The sequence below is a fragment of the Eulemur rufifrons genome, chromosome 16 (genome assembly GCF_041146395.1).
Source record: "Eulemur rufifrons isolate Redbay chromosome 16, OSU_ERuf_1, whole genome shotgun sequence".
NCBI lineage: Eukaryota > Metazoa > Chordata > Mammalia > Primates > Lemuridae > Eulemur > Eulemur rufifrons.
In genome coordinates, this window is record NC_090998.1 from 38,285,075 (window position 1) to 38,304,801 (window position 19,727).

The 19,727-nt window shown below is 49.1% G+C and overlaps 1 protein-coding gene across 6 annotated transcripts; it reads right to left on the reverse strand.

Annotated features, from left to right (window-relative positions):
- Window positions 1-1,392: 1,392 nt before the first annotated feature.
- Window positions 1,393-13,186, reverse strand: LMBR1L (limb development membrane protein 1 like). 6 transcript variants are annotated; one of them, XM_069489443.1, is made up of 17 exons: window positions 12,822-13,186; window positions 10,190-10,274; window positions 9,131-9,164; window positions 7,933-8,072; window positions 7,645-7,748; window positions 6,865-6,991; window positions 6,272-6,340; window positions 6,067-6,131; window positions 5,679-5,751; window positions 5,500-5,583; window positions 5,327-5,403; window positions 4,718-4,795; window positions 4,495-4,568; window positions 4,153-4,243; window positions 3,985-4,051; window positions 2,186-2,347; window positions 1,393-1,981 (listed from the first exon to the last, which is right to left on the reverse strand). In XM_069489443.1, the coding sequence occupies exons 1-17, from the start codon at window positions 12,891-12,893 to the stop codon at window positions 1,914-1,916; spliced, it is 1,470 nt and encodes a 489-aa protein (XP_069345544.1). In that variant the 5' UTR covers window positions 12,894-13,186; the 3' UTR covers window positions 1,393-1,913. The 6 variants fall into 6 exon arrangements, with proteins under 6 accessions (XP_069345544.1, XP_069345548.1, XP_069345545.1 ...); XM_069489446.1 differs by lacking the exon at window positions 9,131-9,164 and having other exon boundaries at window positions 1,394-1,981; window positions 12,822-13,006; window positions 13,153-13,186; XM_069489447.1 differs by lacking the exon at window positions 6,067-6,131.
- Between the last annotated feature and the right edge of the window lie 6,541 nt (window positions 13,187-19,727).

A 19,727-nucleotide genomic window follows, 5' to 3' on the forward strand; every position in this document is an offset into this window, starting at 1 on the left:
ACTTTTGTCCCTTCTCTTCTTTGCCAGGCATCCAACAGCTGCTTCTTTTCAAATGAATAACTTGTCAATAGGAAGCTGCTAAAGGGCAGTGGGCACTTAAAGTAAGTCTGTAAAAGGTTAAGGGTCACCTCTGTTTACCGTCCATTTAGGCACCTCTCTAGCCTTCTCCCTCTCTGGACTCCAGGGCTCTACTCTCAGCCACTCGTATCTCACCTCAGGCACTTCACCTACCAATTTCTATCATTTAGAAATCACTCCTAAGAAGCCATCCCTGATGTCCCAGCACCACCCACCTGTGTTCCCTTGAGAAGCAGTAACTAACTGCTGTGGTGTTACAGTATTAGAATTATCTGGCACCCCTACTAGACAAAGCAATTCTTAAGTACAAGCTTGTTTATCACGTATCTCCAAGGCTAAGTGCCTGGTCGACAGTAGGGTGCTCTGCAAGTATTTGTGGAATCTACACATTTTTGTATTCCATATTCACCCCCCCCCCAACCCTGCTCTCACAGAAACTTTGTGTAAAATAGAAAAAAAGCATCCCTTCAAGACATCTGCCATTTATGAGAAAATTGTCATAGTAACTATCCATACAATGACTCCGAGGCAAATGGTGCCTCTAGAAGTTGTACAATGCACAATCCATATAACCCTAAGTATAAATTTTGCCCCTAGGCACAACACAGCAAGGGGGCTATTCAAGGAACTGATAGCTCCTGGAAAGATGAGGTAGGAATCAAAACCCTTGTCAGCCACTTCCTTTACTCTTTATCCAAGTCAGGGAGGACAAGGCTGAAGGTGTGAGTGTACAGGGGAGGTTATCCTATTCCTGTGCCCATGTCCTACCCACAATACTCAAGGTACAGAAACAAGGCCATAGGCTGGGTGTGGTGGCTCACACTTGTAATCCCAGCACTTTGGGAGGCTGAGGTGAGAGGGTTGCTTGAGGTCGGGAGATCCAGACCAGCATGAGCAAGACTGAGACTGTGTCTTAACCAAAAATAGAAAAAATCAGCCCGGTGTGGTGGTGAGCGCCTGTAGTCCCAGCTATTCAGGAAGATGGCTTGAGCGCAGGAGTTTAGGTTGCGGTGAGCTATGATGACACCACTGCACTCTAGCTGGGGGACAGAGTGAGACCCTGTCTCCAAAAGAAAAAAAAAAAAACAAAAAACAAAAAACGGAAGACAGAAAAAGAAACAAGGACAAGGCCATGGGTATAAGGAAGAGGTCAGGGCACCAGCCAGCTTTAAGTAAGCAAAGCTAAGGAAGGAGGAGTTTCCCACTGCCCAATTATATGGCCTAACACCAGATCCAAGTCCCTAAAGGATGCTAAGAATGCAGAAAAAAGGGAAAGAAAAGGATGGTGGGAGCAAGGCTGTCCAAATAGACACAGAGACAGGCTTTTTAAAAAAACAAAGCAAACTCTGGGATTAACTTTATTGCTGATGGGTGTAGCCTCCTTTCCCTATGCCCTTACTCTTTCCGGTAGTCCAAAGCCCCTCCAGGATAGCACAGTGCTTAGGCTCTGCTGGGCCAGAGGCAAGGGAGACAACCTGCCTCCTGGCCTGCCCTGGCCCAGTCCCTCCCCTCCCCTACCCTATTGCACATCAAATCATGTAAACATGGCTACGGGCATGGCCCAGAACAGCAGTGAGGCAGATTGATGTGTAAACAGATTTGGGACCAGGAGCTAGACCCACTCACCCAGCCCTGCCCCATGCTGAGTCTTGAAAAGCTGGAGGGCCTGGTCCCAAACTCTGGCTCAGATTATGCAACAGTGCAGATGGCTCAGCTCCCCTCTGCCATCCACCCTCTCAGACTCCTGGTCCTGAGGTCCAACTACCCTCAGGCTCCCCTCCAGGCCTAGGCAGAGATGGCAGTGTCCAGTTCTCCCTCCCATCCCCAGCTGGAGGTCACTGGTGCTGGGTCTTCCTAGATGCCCGGGGGAAACCGGAGACAGGCAGCGGCAGTCTGTCCAACCCTGCAGAAGAGGGGGAAGTGGACAGTCAAAAGCAGGGCATAGGTCCAGTCCCCCAGGCATAAGACACCAAGCCACAGTATGGGTGGGTGAGGTATGTTACACACAAAGCGGGAAGCACACTCTCTCCCCTGCTGGGATGAACAGTGATCCAGAGTGCCCCATCTTACAACCACCCCACCAGGCTGCACCCCCTCTTCTTCTCACCAAAGGCCCGGATCAGCTCTGCCCGCACAGCTGCAGTGAAGGTCTTCACCAGACAGAGTGTGGTGAGGCCTGCAAAGGCTGCGTTGTAGAGGAACACGATGTAGAAATTGCCCAGCCAGTTGAAGCGTCCAAAGTCACCCAGCAGGTCAAAGCGAGTGAGCCCTGGAGTACAAAAGCCAGGGTGAGAGGTGGGCTCCCCAGCCCCTCTCCTGCTACCAGCCCAACTTTCTGCTGCCTCCTGGTGGCCACATCTCAACACTGCAACTGATAGGTTAGCCTCTCCTCTGAGTCAAATTCTCCTACCTCCCAAGCTCTGTCTCAAGGGCAATTTAGGGCTGTTGAAGGAAGTGTCAACAGCTAGGCTTGCTCCAACTTCCCTTCCAGAGTCTGGCATTTGCTCCTCCAATGGGGACCCCTCTGGCTCCAGGCGTTCCTAGGAGCTCCCCAGCTCCTGGCCCTACTTGTTTCTGGGCCAGGAACCTACAAGCTGGTCACTAGGTTTCTTTTAGGAGACAGAGCAGTGTGGCAGCTAAGAGCTCAGACTCTGATCATGTTGCTTTGGTTCATAACCCAACTCCACCCCTAGTTAGCTGTGTGATCTGGGGCAAGTTCCTTAAACTCTCTGTGCCTCAGTTTCCTCAACTATAAAGTAGAGAAAAGAATGGGACTGTAAGAATTAAATGAGACAACACATATGAAGCACTATATGTGCTAGGCACTATTCTAACATTTATTGGGCCCCTAATGATATTGTCATAAATCAAAAGTTTGCCCCCGCCTAAATATTCCTACCTGCATCCAATCTAAATGAATTAACTGGTGGACCCACAAGTCTACTTCCTTACTAAATTCCCATGGCATAAGCACAAATGATATAGTGGGAAGAGTAAAAACTTAAGAACTAAATAGAGATAATTTAAATATGAAATCATTTATAAAATACAGAGGATGAAGTGTGGAAGGGTTGTTACCTCTGTAGCTCCCATACTGCCTTAGGGTGAACTAGTTACATTTCTAAACTTTTTTGTCAGTTAATTCTAGATCATAGCACTAAAGGCAGGAGAAAAACTAGGTTTATTACCTGACACCCCAGTGTGTGGAGAAGGTATTGGACTAGGGTTCAGGAGACAAGAGTTCTAGATTGACTTGGTCTTGCCTAAAGCTGGCTATCTAATTCTGGGTCTATCAATAAGCTTCTCTGTGTTTCTCTCCTTTTTATTTTTTTAGAGACAAGGTCTCACTCTGTTGCCTAGGATAGAGTACAGTGTCATGATCATGTCTCACTGCAGCCTTGAACTCTTGGGCTCAAGTGATCCTCTTGCTTCAGCCTCCCGAGTAGCTGGGACTAGCTTGCACACCACCATACCCAGCTAATTTTTAAATTTTTTGTAGTGATGGGGTCTTGCTATGTTGCCCAGGCTGGTCTCAAACTCCTAGCCTCAAGCCTCCCAAGTAGCTGTGATTACAGATGCACGCCACTGTGCTTGGCTGTTCTTCTCATCTTTCAAATGAGAACATTTATTAGATGATCCACCCAGAAGGAAGATTTGGGGAAAAGTGGTGTTCTCCACCAAAAAGTAGAAGTAAATGGGAAAAGCATTGAGATGTAGCAAATGTAAAAAGTATGAGCTTTGAAACAACACTACTCTGACACTCAGTGTAGGCACTTTATAGAGCCCTCAGTTTCCCATCTGTATAAACATGGGGATAATATTAGTACCGACTCAAGTTTGTTGCAGGAATTAGAGCACGTAGGTACTCAATAAAAGCCAATTCCCTTACCTCCTTTTGCTACTTACCCAGGGTTCGAGAGAAGACGGGAAGTGCTGAGCTTAGGACCAGGAGACAGACACAGTTCCCAATTATCTAGATGGAAGTAGGGAGAAGAGAGGTAAAGGTAGCAGAGCTGCCAGCACTTAGTACCCATCCACGTACCCAGGAGGCTTCCCCTACTCCCTCCCAGCTACCTGCGTCATGGCTGTGTCATGCCATCTGGGCCGCAGGCTCCGAAAGAGTGAAGAGCTATAGAAGCCCACAACCGAGGACACCATCAGGTAACTGCCACTGGGTTAGGGAAGAACTGGCCAGCTCCCAAGGATTAATACTTCACCTTAAAGGGAATAGACTTCTCTCCCAGCCCTCCTTTCAAAATCATCTTCTCCTTGTTTTTGAACCTAAGGTTCAAACTTGCCCCTTTCCCATCACTCCCTTCCAGAGTCCCAGAGGAGACAAAGTCCAAGAGGAGCTCTGTCCAGAGTCCCAGGAGACAGATTTGGAGAAGAGGCAATGGTGAGTTTCCAGAAGGATACAAGATGAGTACAACTTGAATGACGGCACCAAAGGAGCCCAGCTTGGAGAAGGAGACCTGGCCCAGGGAGGCACCCTGAGGAGTGGAGCAGTGTCACTGTGGAGCACTCCCCACCATCAGTACCACCCAGTACCCAGCCCACCCTCTGTCTTCAGCTTCTGCCCCTTCTCCCCAGCCTTGCCTAGGCCCTCTGCAAAGGACATGGTGAGAGGGCAGCCCAGTACCTGCATGCCTCGGGGCATGGCAGCCTCATCGATGAGTAGCTCCAGGATGTGGATGGCCACAGTGAGCACAGACAGGCCCTGTGTGAGGCAAGGCCGCAGACTCCCATCCCTCCCCGAGCCCACAGCTGCACCCAGATCTGAATGTTAAAGGCAGAGAGACTCTGGTCCAACATTTTCAGTTTCTAAGCCTAGTTCTGCTTCCAATTAGTTGTGTGGGACCTCCTCCAGGCCATTATTAGCAACAGAGTGCCTTTGACGCTATTACATGATCCATCTCTTCCAGGTGGAAGGATTGCAAATCCTCCAACTCAAAAGACTGGAGAGGAATGGACTGGATTTCAATGCTTATTCTCATCACAGAGCAAACCTGCATAACTACTCAATGGCTTTGTGTGACTTTGGGCAAGTTACTTAACTTCTCTGTTTCATCATTTACAAAATGGGGATTGATGGTCTCAGCATAGGGCAGGATACAAAATAGGCACTCAGTGAGACGCAACTACTATCATTAATGATAACCACGTCCCCTGCATCTCCTTCCTCCTCCCTGAGAAGGCCTAAAGCACTCAAGGGCCCACTCCCCACCCCCACTCAGGGCGGTATACCCACCGTCAGCACCAGCAAGCACAGCATGGCCAGGGGGTAGCCCAGGTTCCGCTGCCAGGCCGAAGCCTTCCGCCGCTTCTCTGTGCAGGGATGGGAGGCTGTTAGCAAGCACCTAGAACAAGGGGCTACTCTCCTTGGGGAAACACAGCTATCCCAAGCCCTACTAACCCACATACCCAGCAGGACCCTCTGTGTCTGCAGGGCCAGGACCTGTCTGTGCAGCAGCTCCATGTCCAAAGGCAGCCAGCAGGAGGTGGGATCTGAGGGCAGGGAAGACAGTGCTTGCTGTCCCCCAGTCCTGCGGTCCCTGCCCAGGCCAACCCCACCATCCCAGCTGGGGAGAACTGCAACTCACTACAGATCCTGCGAGTCAGAGCTGCCTCCTCAAAGGCTGAGCAGTACAGCTGCTCCTCCAGGTCTTCCAGCAGCTAGGGGCAGGGGAAAGGGAGGGACTGTCAGAGGCTCCCTGACCATCCCAGGGCTCCATAGTCCCAGACCTTCCCCTAACCTTCACTCGCCACTGTGGCCAGCAGCTTTGTCCAATCCCTCCCAACTGCCTTGTGTTCTGCCTTGTATGTCTGATCACCAGCTCCAGATGACAAGGGTATAGAATACAGGAGTCAACAAAGGCAGTAGCCCCCTGCAGGTTGTGTACTATACAACTATAGGGGTGTTTCATTGTTTGGCTCCAGCTTTGCAGAAAGCTCACCCTGCAGGATCAAAGGGCAAGGAAAACTACATACCCGGGGTTTGACCAGCAGCTTTCCAGTGACTGAGAACATGCGGGCAAGACCTAGCGGAGTACACACTGTGGGAACAAAAGCCAGTCACCTGCCAGGCCCTTCTCTCCACTCTTCCCCTTACCCATCCCTCCGTTCCCTCTCCTTCCAGCCTGGTTGCTCTGGCCCAAGGACCCTGCCCATTCTCTCCCAGACCCTGCACACTCACCCAGGAGCAGCAGGACCCCGAGGAAGGAGATGCATGAGTAGAGGTAGGGGAGGTAGTACTCCCAGAAGTCTAAGGGTAGAAAAAGAAGCATGTCAGCTCATCTCTCTCCTCTTGCTTACTGGGGGCTGACAGGCTTCAGGGTCTAGACAGGACACAGTACAGAAACCTCCAGGGGTTAGGCAAGTGGTGCAAATGAGGAAAGCTGGCCAGCATTATAAGAGTGAGTGGCATGGACTATAGTAAACTGGAGATCCTAAGCCTAACTAAAGGGCATAACTGCTATTTGGCCCCAGTTACCAGGACTAGTATAGCCAGATTCTCTCCCTTGTCAATCAAAGCCAGATGTCTGGATATTAATGTGAAACCTCCAAATTCACTGAATCATATATATTTTTTAACCATTGCATGGGCCCAATGGAACATTTCTACAGGTTGATTTAGCCAGAAGTCCCTCAGTTTGAATCTTCAGTCTAAGGGAGAGGGTGCCAACCTTCTCTCCACTTCAGAGGGATACAGTTGTTCCAGGCAGGGGGACATGGGCCAACTGAAGTGCCACTCAGCCTGGAGGCAGGGGAAAAAGCTGAGCCTCTCACCATAGAGTGACTCCCTGCTGGCCTTGTTGTTGTCCACAATGGCTGACGCCACCCACACCATGCCCAGCACCAGCAGAGTAAGGAGCATCAACATCACCACCGTCTCATAGACCCGGCCCAGGACACCCTACAGAGGGAAGCAATAGGTAAAGGGGACAAGGGGGTCAACATCAGGGCAGTGTGGGTGAGGAAAGACATCTGTGATAGCGGCTAAGCTGGGGGAACCAGAGAGGTCTGAATTCAGGAGGAAGGTGAGGATGTTTCCTCCTTGCTCTGCCAAGTTTATTTGGAGAAGGTCATCCAATATCCTTCATTTGCAACCCCTTCCCCAGATCCATTCCTCATCATTGGCTGCCCTGAGAGGCTGACCTCTGATGTCTGCATCACCCAAGCTCTTTGCCCCCCAATTTCCTGTTCAGCTTGCCTAATGGGAAGGACCAGCAGGAGAGTGGAAGGTAGGAAGTTTCCTACCTGTGTTTCCTCCCACCTTTGGCATCACGGTGTTGGCAGTGGCTATGACACTAAGACAGCAGCCCCTCTGCTGGGCGGCCACACATCCCCAGCTTCAGCTATCAGTGGGTTCTAGAAACTATTTCCTCCATTTGTCCACATAGGCCTAGGCGTGGTGATGACTTCCTACTGTCACTAGAGCCTCAAGTTCCTTGTTTGTTCCCTTAACTCTGACTAAACCTCTGCAAACAGTTTCTTTATTAAAATCTCTTCAGTTGAACCATTTGAGTGGAATCCTGTTTCCTGCCTGGATATATATTCCCTACTCACCTTTCTGGAGCCAGCAAAGCCCTCAGACTCGGTGAAGAAGTATGCAAAGGGCATGAGGAAGATGAGGGATAGGTTGGAGAAGAGAAAAACGAGGTTCCAGAGGCCTGAAGCAAAAAAGGGAAAGCAGAGGTGGTCAGTAAAGGGAGCAACCCACAGGGGACTAGCCACATGGTGGGGGAGAGGGTGAGGGAAGGGTGACAGATGACTGATTAGCCCAAGGCTGCCTGAGCCTGCCTCATTCTACGTGCTCCCCATCCCCACCCTAAGCTGCAACCAGGAGCCACGCACCATGGATGAGGGAGCCGTTGAGCCACTGGATGTAATAGTTCCGAGGCAGTGAGAGCAGCACCTCGTTGCTGATGATGGAGAAAGGCAGGAGCAGGACAGCACCCAGGGCGACCGCCAGGGTAAAGGTGCACAGCTCGAGCCTGGGCAGAGAAGTGGAGAGTGCCCCTCCTTAGTTCGGCACTCACTGCCCTGTGCCCAAGAAGCCCTATTTGTCCCTGAGGGCACATGTGGCATCTAGAACCTGCTGTAGCAGTGACTGACCTAGGGAAGGAGCTGTGCTGCTGGGGCTCTACCCACTGCTGCCACACCCTAGGCCTTTACCTCCAGGGAAGCCTTGGCATGTGGGATGGGCACAACATCAGACATTCATGGTAACCTGGTCACCTGCCATGTCACTTGCCCAGGCTGACCCCAGGAATGTGATCTTCCTGTACATGCCTATAGGGTGTGCCAGGCATGATGCCAAAGCTAAGGGACCTGGCTTATCTTCTCTGCTCAGACATATGGATTTCTAAGCTTGCCTCCTTCAGCCTGCATGAGAGCAGGGTCACCCCATATGGCTATGCCCTGCATGAAGGCAGGAGGGCAAAGGAGGACAAGGGGGAGTCGAAACCCAGCTTCATAACCAAGGCCTGTGCCCTGGACTGCAACGGCTGAAAAGAAGGGACACTTTTATCTAGTTGGTCCATCAAGTGTGGAGGGCTGCCTTCTAATCTGTTGACCCAGAGGGGTCATCTCTCTCTCTCTCTCTCTCTCTCTCTCTCTCTGCATGTGTCAGTGAATAACAGCACCTGGAATAGGGCCTTCCTCTCAGAACCAAGCATGCCACCCTCAGGAGTTTCCACCTTCCCCACACCTGCCTCTGTTTCCATCAGTCTACACCCCTACCTCACTCCCGCCCCATTGGCCCCTGGGAGGTGAAGCCAAGCTGAAGCCATTTCCAGTGACTCAAGCCCCAGCTGACAGTTCCTGGATGTGAGGCTTCCAGAAGCTCCTGGCCTAACCAGGGAGACAGGAACAGCAGCTTTTCTGAGTGTCCTCAGGGTGAGCTACGGCCGGAAGAAGCCAGAAAGGGGATGGAAGCAGAAACTCTCCCTTCACTGTATGAGACCCCCTTCTCCCCCCAGCTCCAGAGGCCTTCCCTAGATCCCACCTCCTAATGACTACAGATGTCAGGTGCTGCGGCAGTGACACTTACGCAATTTTGTTGACTGTGGCATCTTCATCATCCACTACAAGAGACAGAGGCACAGGGAAAGAGGCAGGATGTCAGCGGGCAGCTCTGGAAGCCATCTGTTACACTGTGGCCCCCTGCCCCTTCCCCAGCCCCTGAGAGGAGGCAGAGCTGAGTAGGAGGCTCTGGGAGACCTCACACTATGAACCCCACAAACTATTCTCCAGCCAAGGTGGTAGCTTAAAGATCAGTGTTCCCAGATGGAGAGAATACTAGGCCAGAAACTCCCCTACTTCTCCCCTTCCTTCCCACATCTCTCCCAGCACAGGTTCCTCTTTGTAGGCTCAAAATATAAACAACTGGTCTGTGAGGTTGGTTATACCAGTGGCTGGGTACAGGGAAGGGAAAAGAGGTGAAGGGGAAGGGGACATTCACAGAGAAAGTCCTCAGGGGAATTACACTAGGGTAGCTGCCTTGCTAGATGGGGGCTCTTGAAGCCATCCTGAGAGGAAGGAAGGCTGGAGCCAGGACAGGATGATTTGGATACTCTGGGGCTAGGAAACAGGGCAAGTGTGTCGCCCTTCAATCACACAGTGTCTATGGGAAGGAAAGGGCCAATCTGAGCACACTTAGGCTCTCTATAAAAGGAAAGGCCACCATCATCAGGTCCTGGTGCCCCAGAGGTCTTTGGTCCTGGCTATGGGAGCACTAGGAGAGAAGACACAGAGCCTGTTCCCCTAATGACATTCGCCCTGCAGTTGCGCACCAGGTTCACAAAGGGCTTTCACATTAACTGTCTCATTTGGTCCACACAGTGGACTGGGTAGATACTGTAATGCCCATTTTGTACGATGAAACTAAGGATTGGGAAAGTTACGTGACTGGCCCAGCAGACACTTCCATCTAGACGTTCCAATATACCACCCTGCCCCCACCTGTGAGGAGGGGAGGCTGAAGAGGCAAAGGCTCAGAAGAGACTAGCAAAGCCACCTCTCCTGTCCCAGCAGGCACCTTAGGTCCAGTCCCCTGAGGCTGGCCCCATGGCAACAGGAACTCTGGCAGAAGGGAGAGAAGTCACAGTACCTGTGGTGAACTCAGCAGGCTTCTTGAAGCGGGTCAGGAAGATGTGGCAGAGGATGTAGAGTGTCGCAAACAGAAGGGTTGAGATCTGTGGCAGAATGTGAGCTGGGATGAGAAGCTCTAATCCCAGCACATTCCACAGCCCCAAGGGCCTCTTATTAATTCTGTTGGGTCACTTCCCCAAAACAAGGCTCCCTATTTCCAAGGGTTCCTTCTTCCTCCCCAGCAATTCCTTCTAGTCAGGGCCTCAGGAGCCTCTGAGGACCAGACAGGGGCTGCCCCCATGCACCTGGGGAAACAGCACCATTCCTAGTCCTACAAGCACTTTCCTGGGAGAAAATAGCTTCAGCCCAACCCTGGTTGGTAAACAGGCAGAAAAAATTCCTAGAGATGCACATGCACACACACCTAAAATAGGCTGTGAACCAGAAGGAATTTACTCTGAGCACATTATTGGAAAGGGAAGCAGGTTTGAGGGGAGGAGGAGGTCTGTATTTTCCTGGCACTCCACCCCTACCCCACCCCCACTCTGCCTTGACCAAAGCTCTAGGAGAGAATAAATAGGAATCATGTTTCTAGACCAAGTCAGAATTTCTACTCTATGTTTATTCAGGGGCCATGAAAGATCAGGTCTGCACTGGGCCAAATCAAAGCCTCATTTAATCCTCTGCCCCTAAGAGCAACCTTAGTTGGGGCCCACCATCTACAAAGTTTCTAGAGCCAGCATCAGCTACTTTAAAGCCAGTCCATCCTTGGACCCTACCTTAAGTGACTTCCAACTCTAGAGCCAGGCCCCTCAGGGTCTGTTCCATGCCCTTGAGTGGCTGGACCTCCAACTGACAATTATGGCAGAACTCCGCCAGGTTAATCTGCACATGGATCCCTACCCTATCGCAAGTAAGTTGCTATAGCAGAGGAGGGGCCATGGTCAGCTCTATAATCAAAACCAGAGAGTCTCAAGAAGAGATGTTATGGTGTCTGAGGTAGGCCAAGACATGATCAGTCTCATGGGTCTTCCAATCTCCAAGAAGGGCTGACCCCACAGGGAATCTGCATACAGCTATATATAAGGATGGAAGAAGCCACAGAGACCCAGGAAAGCCATGGGTCTAGGACAAAGTTGTAACTTTTGACATTATGGAAGCAGAATAGAAGGAGCCACTCAGATTGTAGCTGCAGGATTTTACAGCCTAGCCTTCTGCCCTGGGCTTGCGTAATAGCTAGGAACCGGGGAGGGATCAAAAGGTCAGGCTGGAGTTCCACGCAGCTCCACAGGAGGTTAGGTTGCTCCCTAGCTTCTAGATGGGAGCCAGGGGGGGGAGGCACCAGAAGCCTTCAATCTGCCCTTGGCCAGCACTGTTATCCTCGGCTAATGGGATTAAGGATGGGGGAGACATCCAAGAGGCTGCATCTGTCCAAGGTCTTATCCCTCCCTGTTCTCTACTTTCTCAAGGCCTGGGTGTACCTCCACAACATGTTCAACCCCACCATGTGGGACTGTCTACCCAGGAACATGCAAGGGAGGCTTCCTGAAAGCAGACTTCTACTGGAGTTCCACACATGGACTAATATACTTTCCAGCCTTCATCCATAAGGGCAGACCTAGTTATGTCCTGGCTCACTTTACCCCTCCTCCCATCTGAGGCTGCTCAGGGCCAGCTAGAGCCCAACCTGAAAAAAATGAAGGACGACCCATCAGTGGGTTCCTCCACTCATTAACACTTCTAATTCTTCCAAACTGTTCCCTTTCTATTTAGTATTTGGAGATGACAGTTACCCTAGGGAGCTCTGGGGAAGGAAACAGGAGAGGGATGAGAATTCCAAGCAAGCCTGATGACGATATGGCTCCCTAGGCTCCACTGGGTGCCCCTATCCCAGAACCGTCCAGTGCTGTGCGGCAGGTTCAACGGTTCAACGGCCAGGTGCCCTCTGGGGCACTAGGGGGACCACTCACAGGGGAAATCTCTGAATGGCTGGGAAGTCTTTCAGAGTTTCAAACAAACACCAAGAAGAGAGAAAAAAAGAGAGGGAAACCTTGCTTGGTTGTTGCTCGTCTCTACACATTAGAATCCACCCCAGCAAGAGTTCTTTTTTCCAAGGTGGAAGACGACCGACCAAGTCCTTCGGTTCCTCCCGCCTGCCATCCCTACGCTTCCCAAGCCTTTCCTGGAATCTAGCTCAGAGTGACGATGCCTGCCCTCAACATCATATGGGTTTGCCCCTCAACCCAGTTTGAGGGGGCAAACCCAAATCCACCCGCCCGAAGCAAGCCCATCCTTCTCCAACGATCAGGCAGGGTCGCCAGCCTCTCAGACACACGAAGACCCACCGCCAGAACAGCCGCGGGGTCGGGCATAGGAGGAAGGGCGGGGGGAGGGGCGAGCAGGGGAGGAACGGAAACCGACGGGCTTTGTTTATCGCTCAGCGACCCAGCTGATCCGATCTAGGGGTTCGCCAGCAGGGCACCCGCCCTTCTGTCCGGACGGAGGCCTTCGTCGCCGGTCCCTGAGCCAAGCAGGGTCTGACAGCGCTTTGAGCCCAGGTGGGCTCCCACCTGAACTTCCACCTCTCCCCGCAGCACCCGGGCTTCTCCCCGCCTTGGTCCTACCCCTTCCTGCCCAGGTCCCGCACTCACAATGCACTCGCGGACCCTCTCGTGGAATAGCTGCTCTCGCACGGATAGCACTTCGTAGTCAGCTGCTTCCATACTCTGCTCAGCATGACTGGAGCTGGGGTGTCTCCGGGCCCGGGGAGGACGAGCGGGGATGAAGCCGCCGCCGCCAAACACCCGGACCCAGCCAAGGAGCCTTTCCTCGCAGCCTGCGACGGAAACTCGGGGTACTGCAGAGCTCGGATTCAGTCGTCGGCAAGCCCCGCCCTTAAAGGGGCAGGCACCAGCCCGCCTAGTTTTAAAGGACTCCGGTCCCCCCTTTGCTCCCTCCCCTTTAAGGTCAGGCCACGGTCACGTTTCAACGCAAACAGCAGCCACCAGGCTCGCTAGGAGGAAGCGGCGGTCTGGTTCCACCTTTTTAAGAAACCGAGTGACGACACAAGGGATGGGCGGGTTACTTCCAGGGAGCGGAACTCATTGGTTTCTAGAGAGCTGCCGCTCATCACTGAGGAACGCTGATAGGCTCGCCCCATGGAAGGAGGCGGGATCTTTTGGGCCCACAGATGCTCATTCTAAAACTAAGAAACGGTCTCCTCCCTTGCTGTTGAGAAGTGACGGTTCCTGGACTTTAACAGCGGCTGAGACTTTAGTTTGACCTTGGTTAAATGCACCACTTGGATCAAGCCAGACAGGCAGGATGTGAGCGCACCATAGCGGTTCTGAAAGGTACCGCTGTCTAGTAACCCAAGGTCCGGAGCAGCATTTTCTGTGTGTTTGTGTTGGGGTGCTCCCCACCCTCTGCCTCCTCGCCGCCACGAGTTTTCACTCAGTCGTTTTTGTGGAGGGCCTCGTGTGTGCTGGAACAAATACTAAAGAAAACTGGATAGAGTACTACAGAAATGTCCCGACACTTTGTGAGGAAATGCTCACAGGGGATCATTGGTGAGTCGGGCTGAGTCTAACATTAGCTAACCACCTACTATGTGCCATTCACTTTAGTCTTTTTTTTTTTTTGAGACTGGGTCTCGGTCTGTCTCCTGGGCTAGCGTCATCATAGCTCACAGCAACCTCAAACTCCTGGGCTCAAGTGATCCTCCTGCTTCAGCCTCCCCAGTAGCTGGGACTGCAGACACGTACCTCCACCCCCAGCTATATATATATATATATATATATATATATTGTTTGTTTGTTTTTTATTTTTTGTAGAGACAGGGTCTAGTTCTTGCTCAGGCTGGTCTCAAACTCCTGGCCGCAAGTGATCCTCCAGCCTCAGCCTCCCAAAGGGCTAGGATTACTGGTGTGAGCTATCACGCCTGGCCCTTTATAGTTGTGATTGGAATTTTATTTTATTTTTTATTGATTGATTGATTGACAGTCTCACTATGTTGCCCAGGCTGGAGTGCAATGGCTATTCATAAGCTCCATAATTGTGCACTACAGCCTCTAACTTCTGGGCTCAAGGGATCCTCCTTCCTTAGCCTTCTGAGTAGCTGGAACTACAGGTGTAAACCACCGCCCCTGGCTTTGTGATTAGAATTTTAAAGATTAGCAAATAATGAAAGGTGGTGACATACCCAAGTTCACACAATTAAGGAATGTAAATTACCTTCTTGTGACCTGGCTACCTGTACTGTGTAGGATGTCCCACCTTCATGGAATTGAACCCTTTCTCTAAATGGTTCCCTCCCCATAGAGGGAGCAATGCACACACACACACACACACACACACAGTATATACTTATCTTTGGTGATAGCAAAATAATAAGAGGACCTGAAGAGCTGATTTCCCTCTTAGCAACCAAGCTTGGAGTGAAAACTCCAATGGAGAGAGTGAATAGAGACAAACAGGAGAAGATAGCTAGCTGGGTCCTTGGTGTGCTGCAAGGAAGGAAAGGAAAGATGCAGGGAGATGGCTTGAGTCTACTGAGTGTATTTTAGGAACAAACCTGAATGGATCAAGGTCCTGCCCCAGAGGAGGTTGCAGCTTGTCAGGGAGGGGGGCCCTGGTGCTAAACCTTTCTTCTCAGGTATTTATTTCAAATATGAAAAGCAATGTGCTTTAGTGGTATTAATAAAACACAAATCAGATCTTGTCCCTACTCAAAGCCCCTCAAAGGCAATCCAATTGCATTTAAAATTCACCTCCCTTAAACAAGCATTCAGGGCCCTCAGAAGTTGCAAAATGTTAGCCTTTGGGCTATGTGAGACAGGCTGTTTGGTTTGGCTCACAGTGTTTTTAACAAATTTGAACCAACATTTAAAAATGAGGAGGCTGGTCCAAGTGCAGTGGTGTTTACAACTAATTGATCACAACCAGTTACAGATTCCTTTGTTCCTTCTCCACTCCCACTACTTCCATTGACTAGCCTTAAAAAAATAAAAATTTTAAAAATAAAATCAGGAAATGACACTTTTAAAATTCAGATTCCTGTCTCTTAACTTAAACAGAAGGTCTGGCAGAACTGGGCAACAAGGACCTACGCTTCTATTGATAGAGCAGATGTGCTCCAGTCTTCCACATCCCTCATCGCTCAGTTTTACACCTCACCAGTTTTTCCATTTACATTGTCAGCCCAGCTGTACATTTGAGTTTGTGACCCATGACCTACCCCCTCTTTACTGCGACTTGGCATCACCCTCACCCTGGCTAGTCAGTCCCTGGTAGACACTGCCAGGTTCTTTCCCACCTCTGGACTCTGGACTTGCTGTTTCCTCTGCTCAAAAGAGCTCTCCTCTTCCCCTCTTCCTTCCAAATTCGCTTTTGGCTGGCTCCAGTCTCCTTCAGGCTTGACTTTTTTTTTTTTTTTTTTTTTTTTAGACAGAATCTCGCTCTGTTGCCCGGGCTAGAGTGCCGTGGCGTCAGCCTAGTTCACAGCAACCTCAAGGTCCTGGGCTTAAGCAATCCTTCTGCCTCAGCTTCCCAAGTAGCTGGGACTACAGGCATGCGCCACCATACCTGGCTAATTTTTTCTATATATGTTTTTAGTTGTCCAGCTAATTTTTTTCTATTTTTAGTAGAGACAGGGTCTCGCTCTTCCTCAGGCTGGTCTCGAACTCCTGATCTTGAGTGATCCTCCCGCCTCGGCCTCCCAGAGTGCTAGACATCAGCCACCACGCCTGGCCCTTCAGGGTTGACTTTAAATGTTACCTGCTCAGAGGAGTCTTCTCCCATTACCTTATCTAAAGCAACTTATTTTTGTCATAATATTTATCACAAGTTGCCACAGTTGTATTTAATTTGTTTGCATTTGTTCATCAGGCTTCCCCCATATAGACTCCTCAAGAGAAGGAATCATGTCTGTCTTAAACAGGGTTATTTCCTTAGACCTTAGCCTGGTGCCTAATACTTGTAGGCACTCAAACATTTGCAAATGTAGTGATAAAATATGGCAGGCATTGCTAATAATCAGAAGAGCTGGGTTCTAGCAGCCTGTGTGTCATCTTGGGCTATACTTCCCCCTCATCTCATCTCACCTCATCTCATCTTATCTCATCTCATCTTCAGATTGCTTCCAAAATCTATGAATCTAATGTTCACAGTACTTTATAGTTTACAAAGTGCTGTGACCACCTGAGTCACAGACTATTATACTTACAACAACTGGTTAGGATGGATTCTGCTTAGAGACTTATCATATAGAATGCATAGACGAGTACCACTAAAATCAATTTTAAAAGCAAAGTATTGGGCCGGGTGCGGTGGCTCACTCCTTAATCCTAGCACTCTGGGAGGCCGAGGTGGGAGGATCGTTTGAGGTCAGGAGTTAGAGCCCAGCCTGAGCAAGAGGGAGACCCCCATCTCTACTAAAAATATAAAGAAATTAGCCAAACAACTAAAAAATAGAAAAAATTAGCCGGGCATGGTGGTGCATGCCTGTAGTCCCAGCTACTTGGGAGGCTGAGGCAGAAGGATTGCTTAAACCCAGGAGTTTGAGGTTGCTGTGAGCTAGGCTAACACCATGGCACTCTAGCCTGGGTAACAGAGGAAGACTCTGTGTACAAAAAAAAAAAAAAAAAGCAAAGTATCAATAAATGCATCAGTTCAGAACTGCATATAAGACAAGCTCAAGCTCAGAACAGAGAGAAGGAATCTAGAAGACTTCGTAGAGAAAGCAATTTTGAGCCTAGCAGCAATCTGATTTAGTTGCTCACAGTCCTGAGCTCTTGTTTACAAATCCATTGGAAGCACAATAACTTTCTTTCCAGTGCCTGTGATTAGAATTGGTGAAGGGTTCTCTGTTTACTGAATTACCATTCAGAACTCTATACAAAGGACATTACATAATCTTTCTTTAAAATTTACCAAATCTCCTTTTTTTTAACTAATCTATTATATTGAAGCTATCATCAAATCTTCCTTCATCCAAATCATTTTGTTGTTGTTCTTTTTTTCCCTCCAACATGTGTTACTACTGTTTATGTCCAAATCCTACCTACTTCTAAGACTGAACCAAAATAATATCCTTTCTCTAATCCTTTCTTTGTTTTTTTTTTGTTTTTTGAGGTTTTTTTTTTTGGTTTTGTTTTGTTGTGAGACAACACCTCACTCTGTTGCCCAGGCTAGAGTGCAGTCATGTCATCACAGCTCACTGCAACATCAAACTCCTGGGCTCAAGCCATCCTCCTGCCTCAGCCTCTAGAGTAGCTGGGGCTACAGGCATGCACCACCACGCCTGGCTAATTTTTTATGTTTTTAGTAGAGATGAAGTCTCACTCTTGCTCAGGCTGGTCTTGAAGTCCTGAGTTCAAGCGATCCTCCACCTTGGCCTCCCAGAGTGCTAGGATTACAGGTGTGAACCACTGCACCTGGCCTATTTTTTTGTCTTTGCTTTTTGTAGAGGGTTTCCCTATTGATCAAGATGATCTTGAATACTGGCCTCAAGTGCTAGGATTACAGGCATGAACCCCCATATCCAGCCTCTCCAGTTCTTTCTTAAAGGAATTTCCACCTCCTCTAAATTTTTAAAGTAACATCTAGCTGTTCAGTGGGCAATTAACAATTGGCCATATATGCACTGTCTCATAACATTTGTTTATCTTGAACTGTTATTTAAATCCTTTGTATTGTTTAACTTTACCGTCATTTATGTCTTCTCTCCTTTCCTCTCCTCTTCCAGAGTTAGAAACATGTATTTGGCTTCCAATTTACCTCCCTCATTCCATACCCAATTCTTAACCCAGCACAGTTCTCATAATCAACACTTAAATTTTTGTGGATTTGATCTGCCCAGGAGATTAGTTATGGATTTTTGGTAGGGAAGGGGCTACTTTGACCATGTAGAGTATATTTCAGGGTCTTCAAGCAACAAAGGTAAGGGAACTCATCCAGATTGAGCCTCCACTAAGTGTTAAACATTAACAAATACTTTGCACAGATTAGTTTATTCAATGTTACAAGGATACTGCAAAATGGACTTCATTTTTTCTTTTTATAAATGAGGAATCAGTTCAAAGAGATTAAGTAACTTGTGCAAGGGCCTACAGTAGTAGTGGTGGAGCTGGGATTTGAACCTGACCTGTCTGACTCCAAAGCCTCCCTTTTACCTAGTATTCTGCTGTTTCCTCTTAGTGGATTACATCCCCCAATTTCCATATTCCCTTAATTACCACACAGCTTAGATGCTCAGTGTAATGAAAAGCTAAAACTTGAACTTCAATACTCTTGAGACCATGGCACCTTCCCCTCTGTATCTTAAAGGGCTCACTGTTCTGCTCCTTCCTGCGGGGCTACCTTTGAGCTTCTGAATGATGAAGACTTATTACTGAACAGCATCCTGAGTAGACCAGACAGAATACCCAGGAGCACCTACGCCCAGAGGTGACTGGGGCAGGACAGGTGCAGAGGAATTAGGAAGTCACCCTTTTCTTTTTTATTTTCTTCCTCCTCCTCCTCCTCCTCTCCTCCTCCTCCTCCTTCTTCTTCTCCTCCTTCCTTCTTCTTCCTCCTTCCTCCTTCTTCTTCCTTCTTCCTACTTCTTCTTCTTCTTCTTCTTCCTTCTCCTCCTCCTCCTCCTCCTCCTCCATTTTCCTCAAAGCACACCCTTTTTTAAAATAAAGATTTCAGAACTCTACATTCAGATTATGGGTTATTTTTATTTTCTCTTTGCTTACCTGTATGTCCTGATTTTCCTATAGAAAACACAGTAAGTACAGAAAAATTCCTGCTCACTCCAAGACTACTTTCTGAGTGGTTTTGCTCCCAGGAATTCCTGGGTCTTGGGAAAAGCTCATGCTGCTCTGAGGTGAAAATACTACAGGCTTTAACCTTTTTCTTCTCTGTAGTGGAAATAGGACCAATTCCTAGAAATAAGCCAGCAATTTTAGAATTGCGCTCCTGTCTAGGGTGCCAGGGAAGACAGAGGATTCCCTTAGGCAAGGCCTCCCTGGGTCTCAGAATTTTTTGTTGATGTTGTCGGGGTAGGGAGGAGAAAAGTTTAAGAAACATGCTTTGAGAGATTCTATTTCTTTGTTCCTACCTATCTCTGACCTCTCTAGAAATATTTGAGAAAATAGTCATAATGAAAGATTGGCTTGAGAAAGCAGAAAAAAATGTGAAGTCTTGGACTCTGGGAATGGAGAGGGATCTTAGAAGTCATCAGGTCTACCTGTTTGTACTTCATGACATGAATGGCATAGTGGTCCATTGTTGGTCCTAGCTGAGTTTTAGAAAGTGAGCTGCCGTTCTTTCCCATCTCTTCTTGTACCCTCTGGGGTTTTGAGTGAGTCTACTGCCATTTCTAGACAGCAGTCCTTCAATGGGTTTCTCTTCTCTAGGCCAAACATCCTCAGTTCTCCAAGTTTCTCTGTCTAGTACCCCTTACCACTTCACTCACCCCTTGGAGAAAACTCTCATCTATGTCCTTCTTGAAATGACATACCCAGAACTGGGTAACAGATTGCACAGTAGGGTGACCAGTGAAGAGGATAGTG

Bases quoted from the DNA above. Each gene is read 5' to 3' on its own strand.
- LMBR1L (XM_069489443.1), bottom strand. From the start codon at position 12,893: ATGGAAGCAGCTGACTACGAAGTGCTATCCGTGCGAGAGCAGCTATTC. The intron at 7,749-7,932 runs GTGCGTGGCTCC...TTTTTGCTTCAG, and splicing joins CAACGGCTCCCTCATCCATG to GCCTCTGGAACCTCGTTTTT. The intron at 4,569-4,717 runs GTACTGGGCTGC...TCCACTCCTCAG, and splicing joins CCATGCCCCGAGGCATGCAG to GGTGCCTCCCTGGGCCAGGT.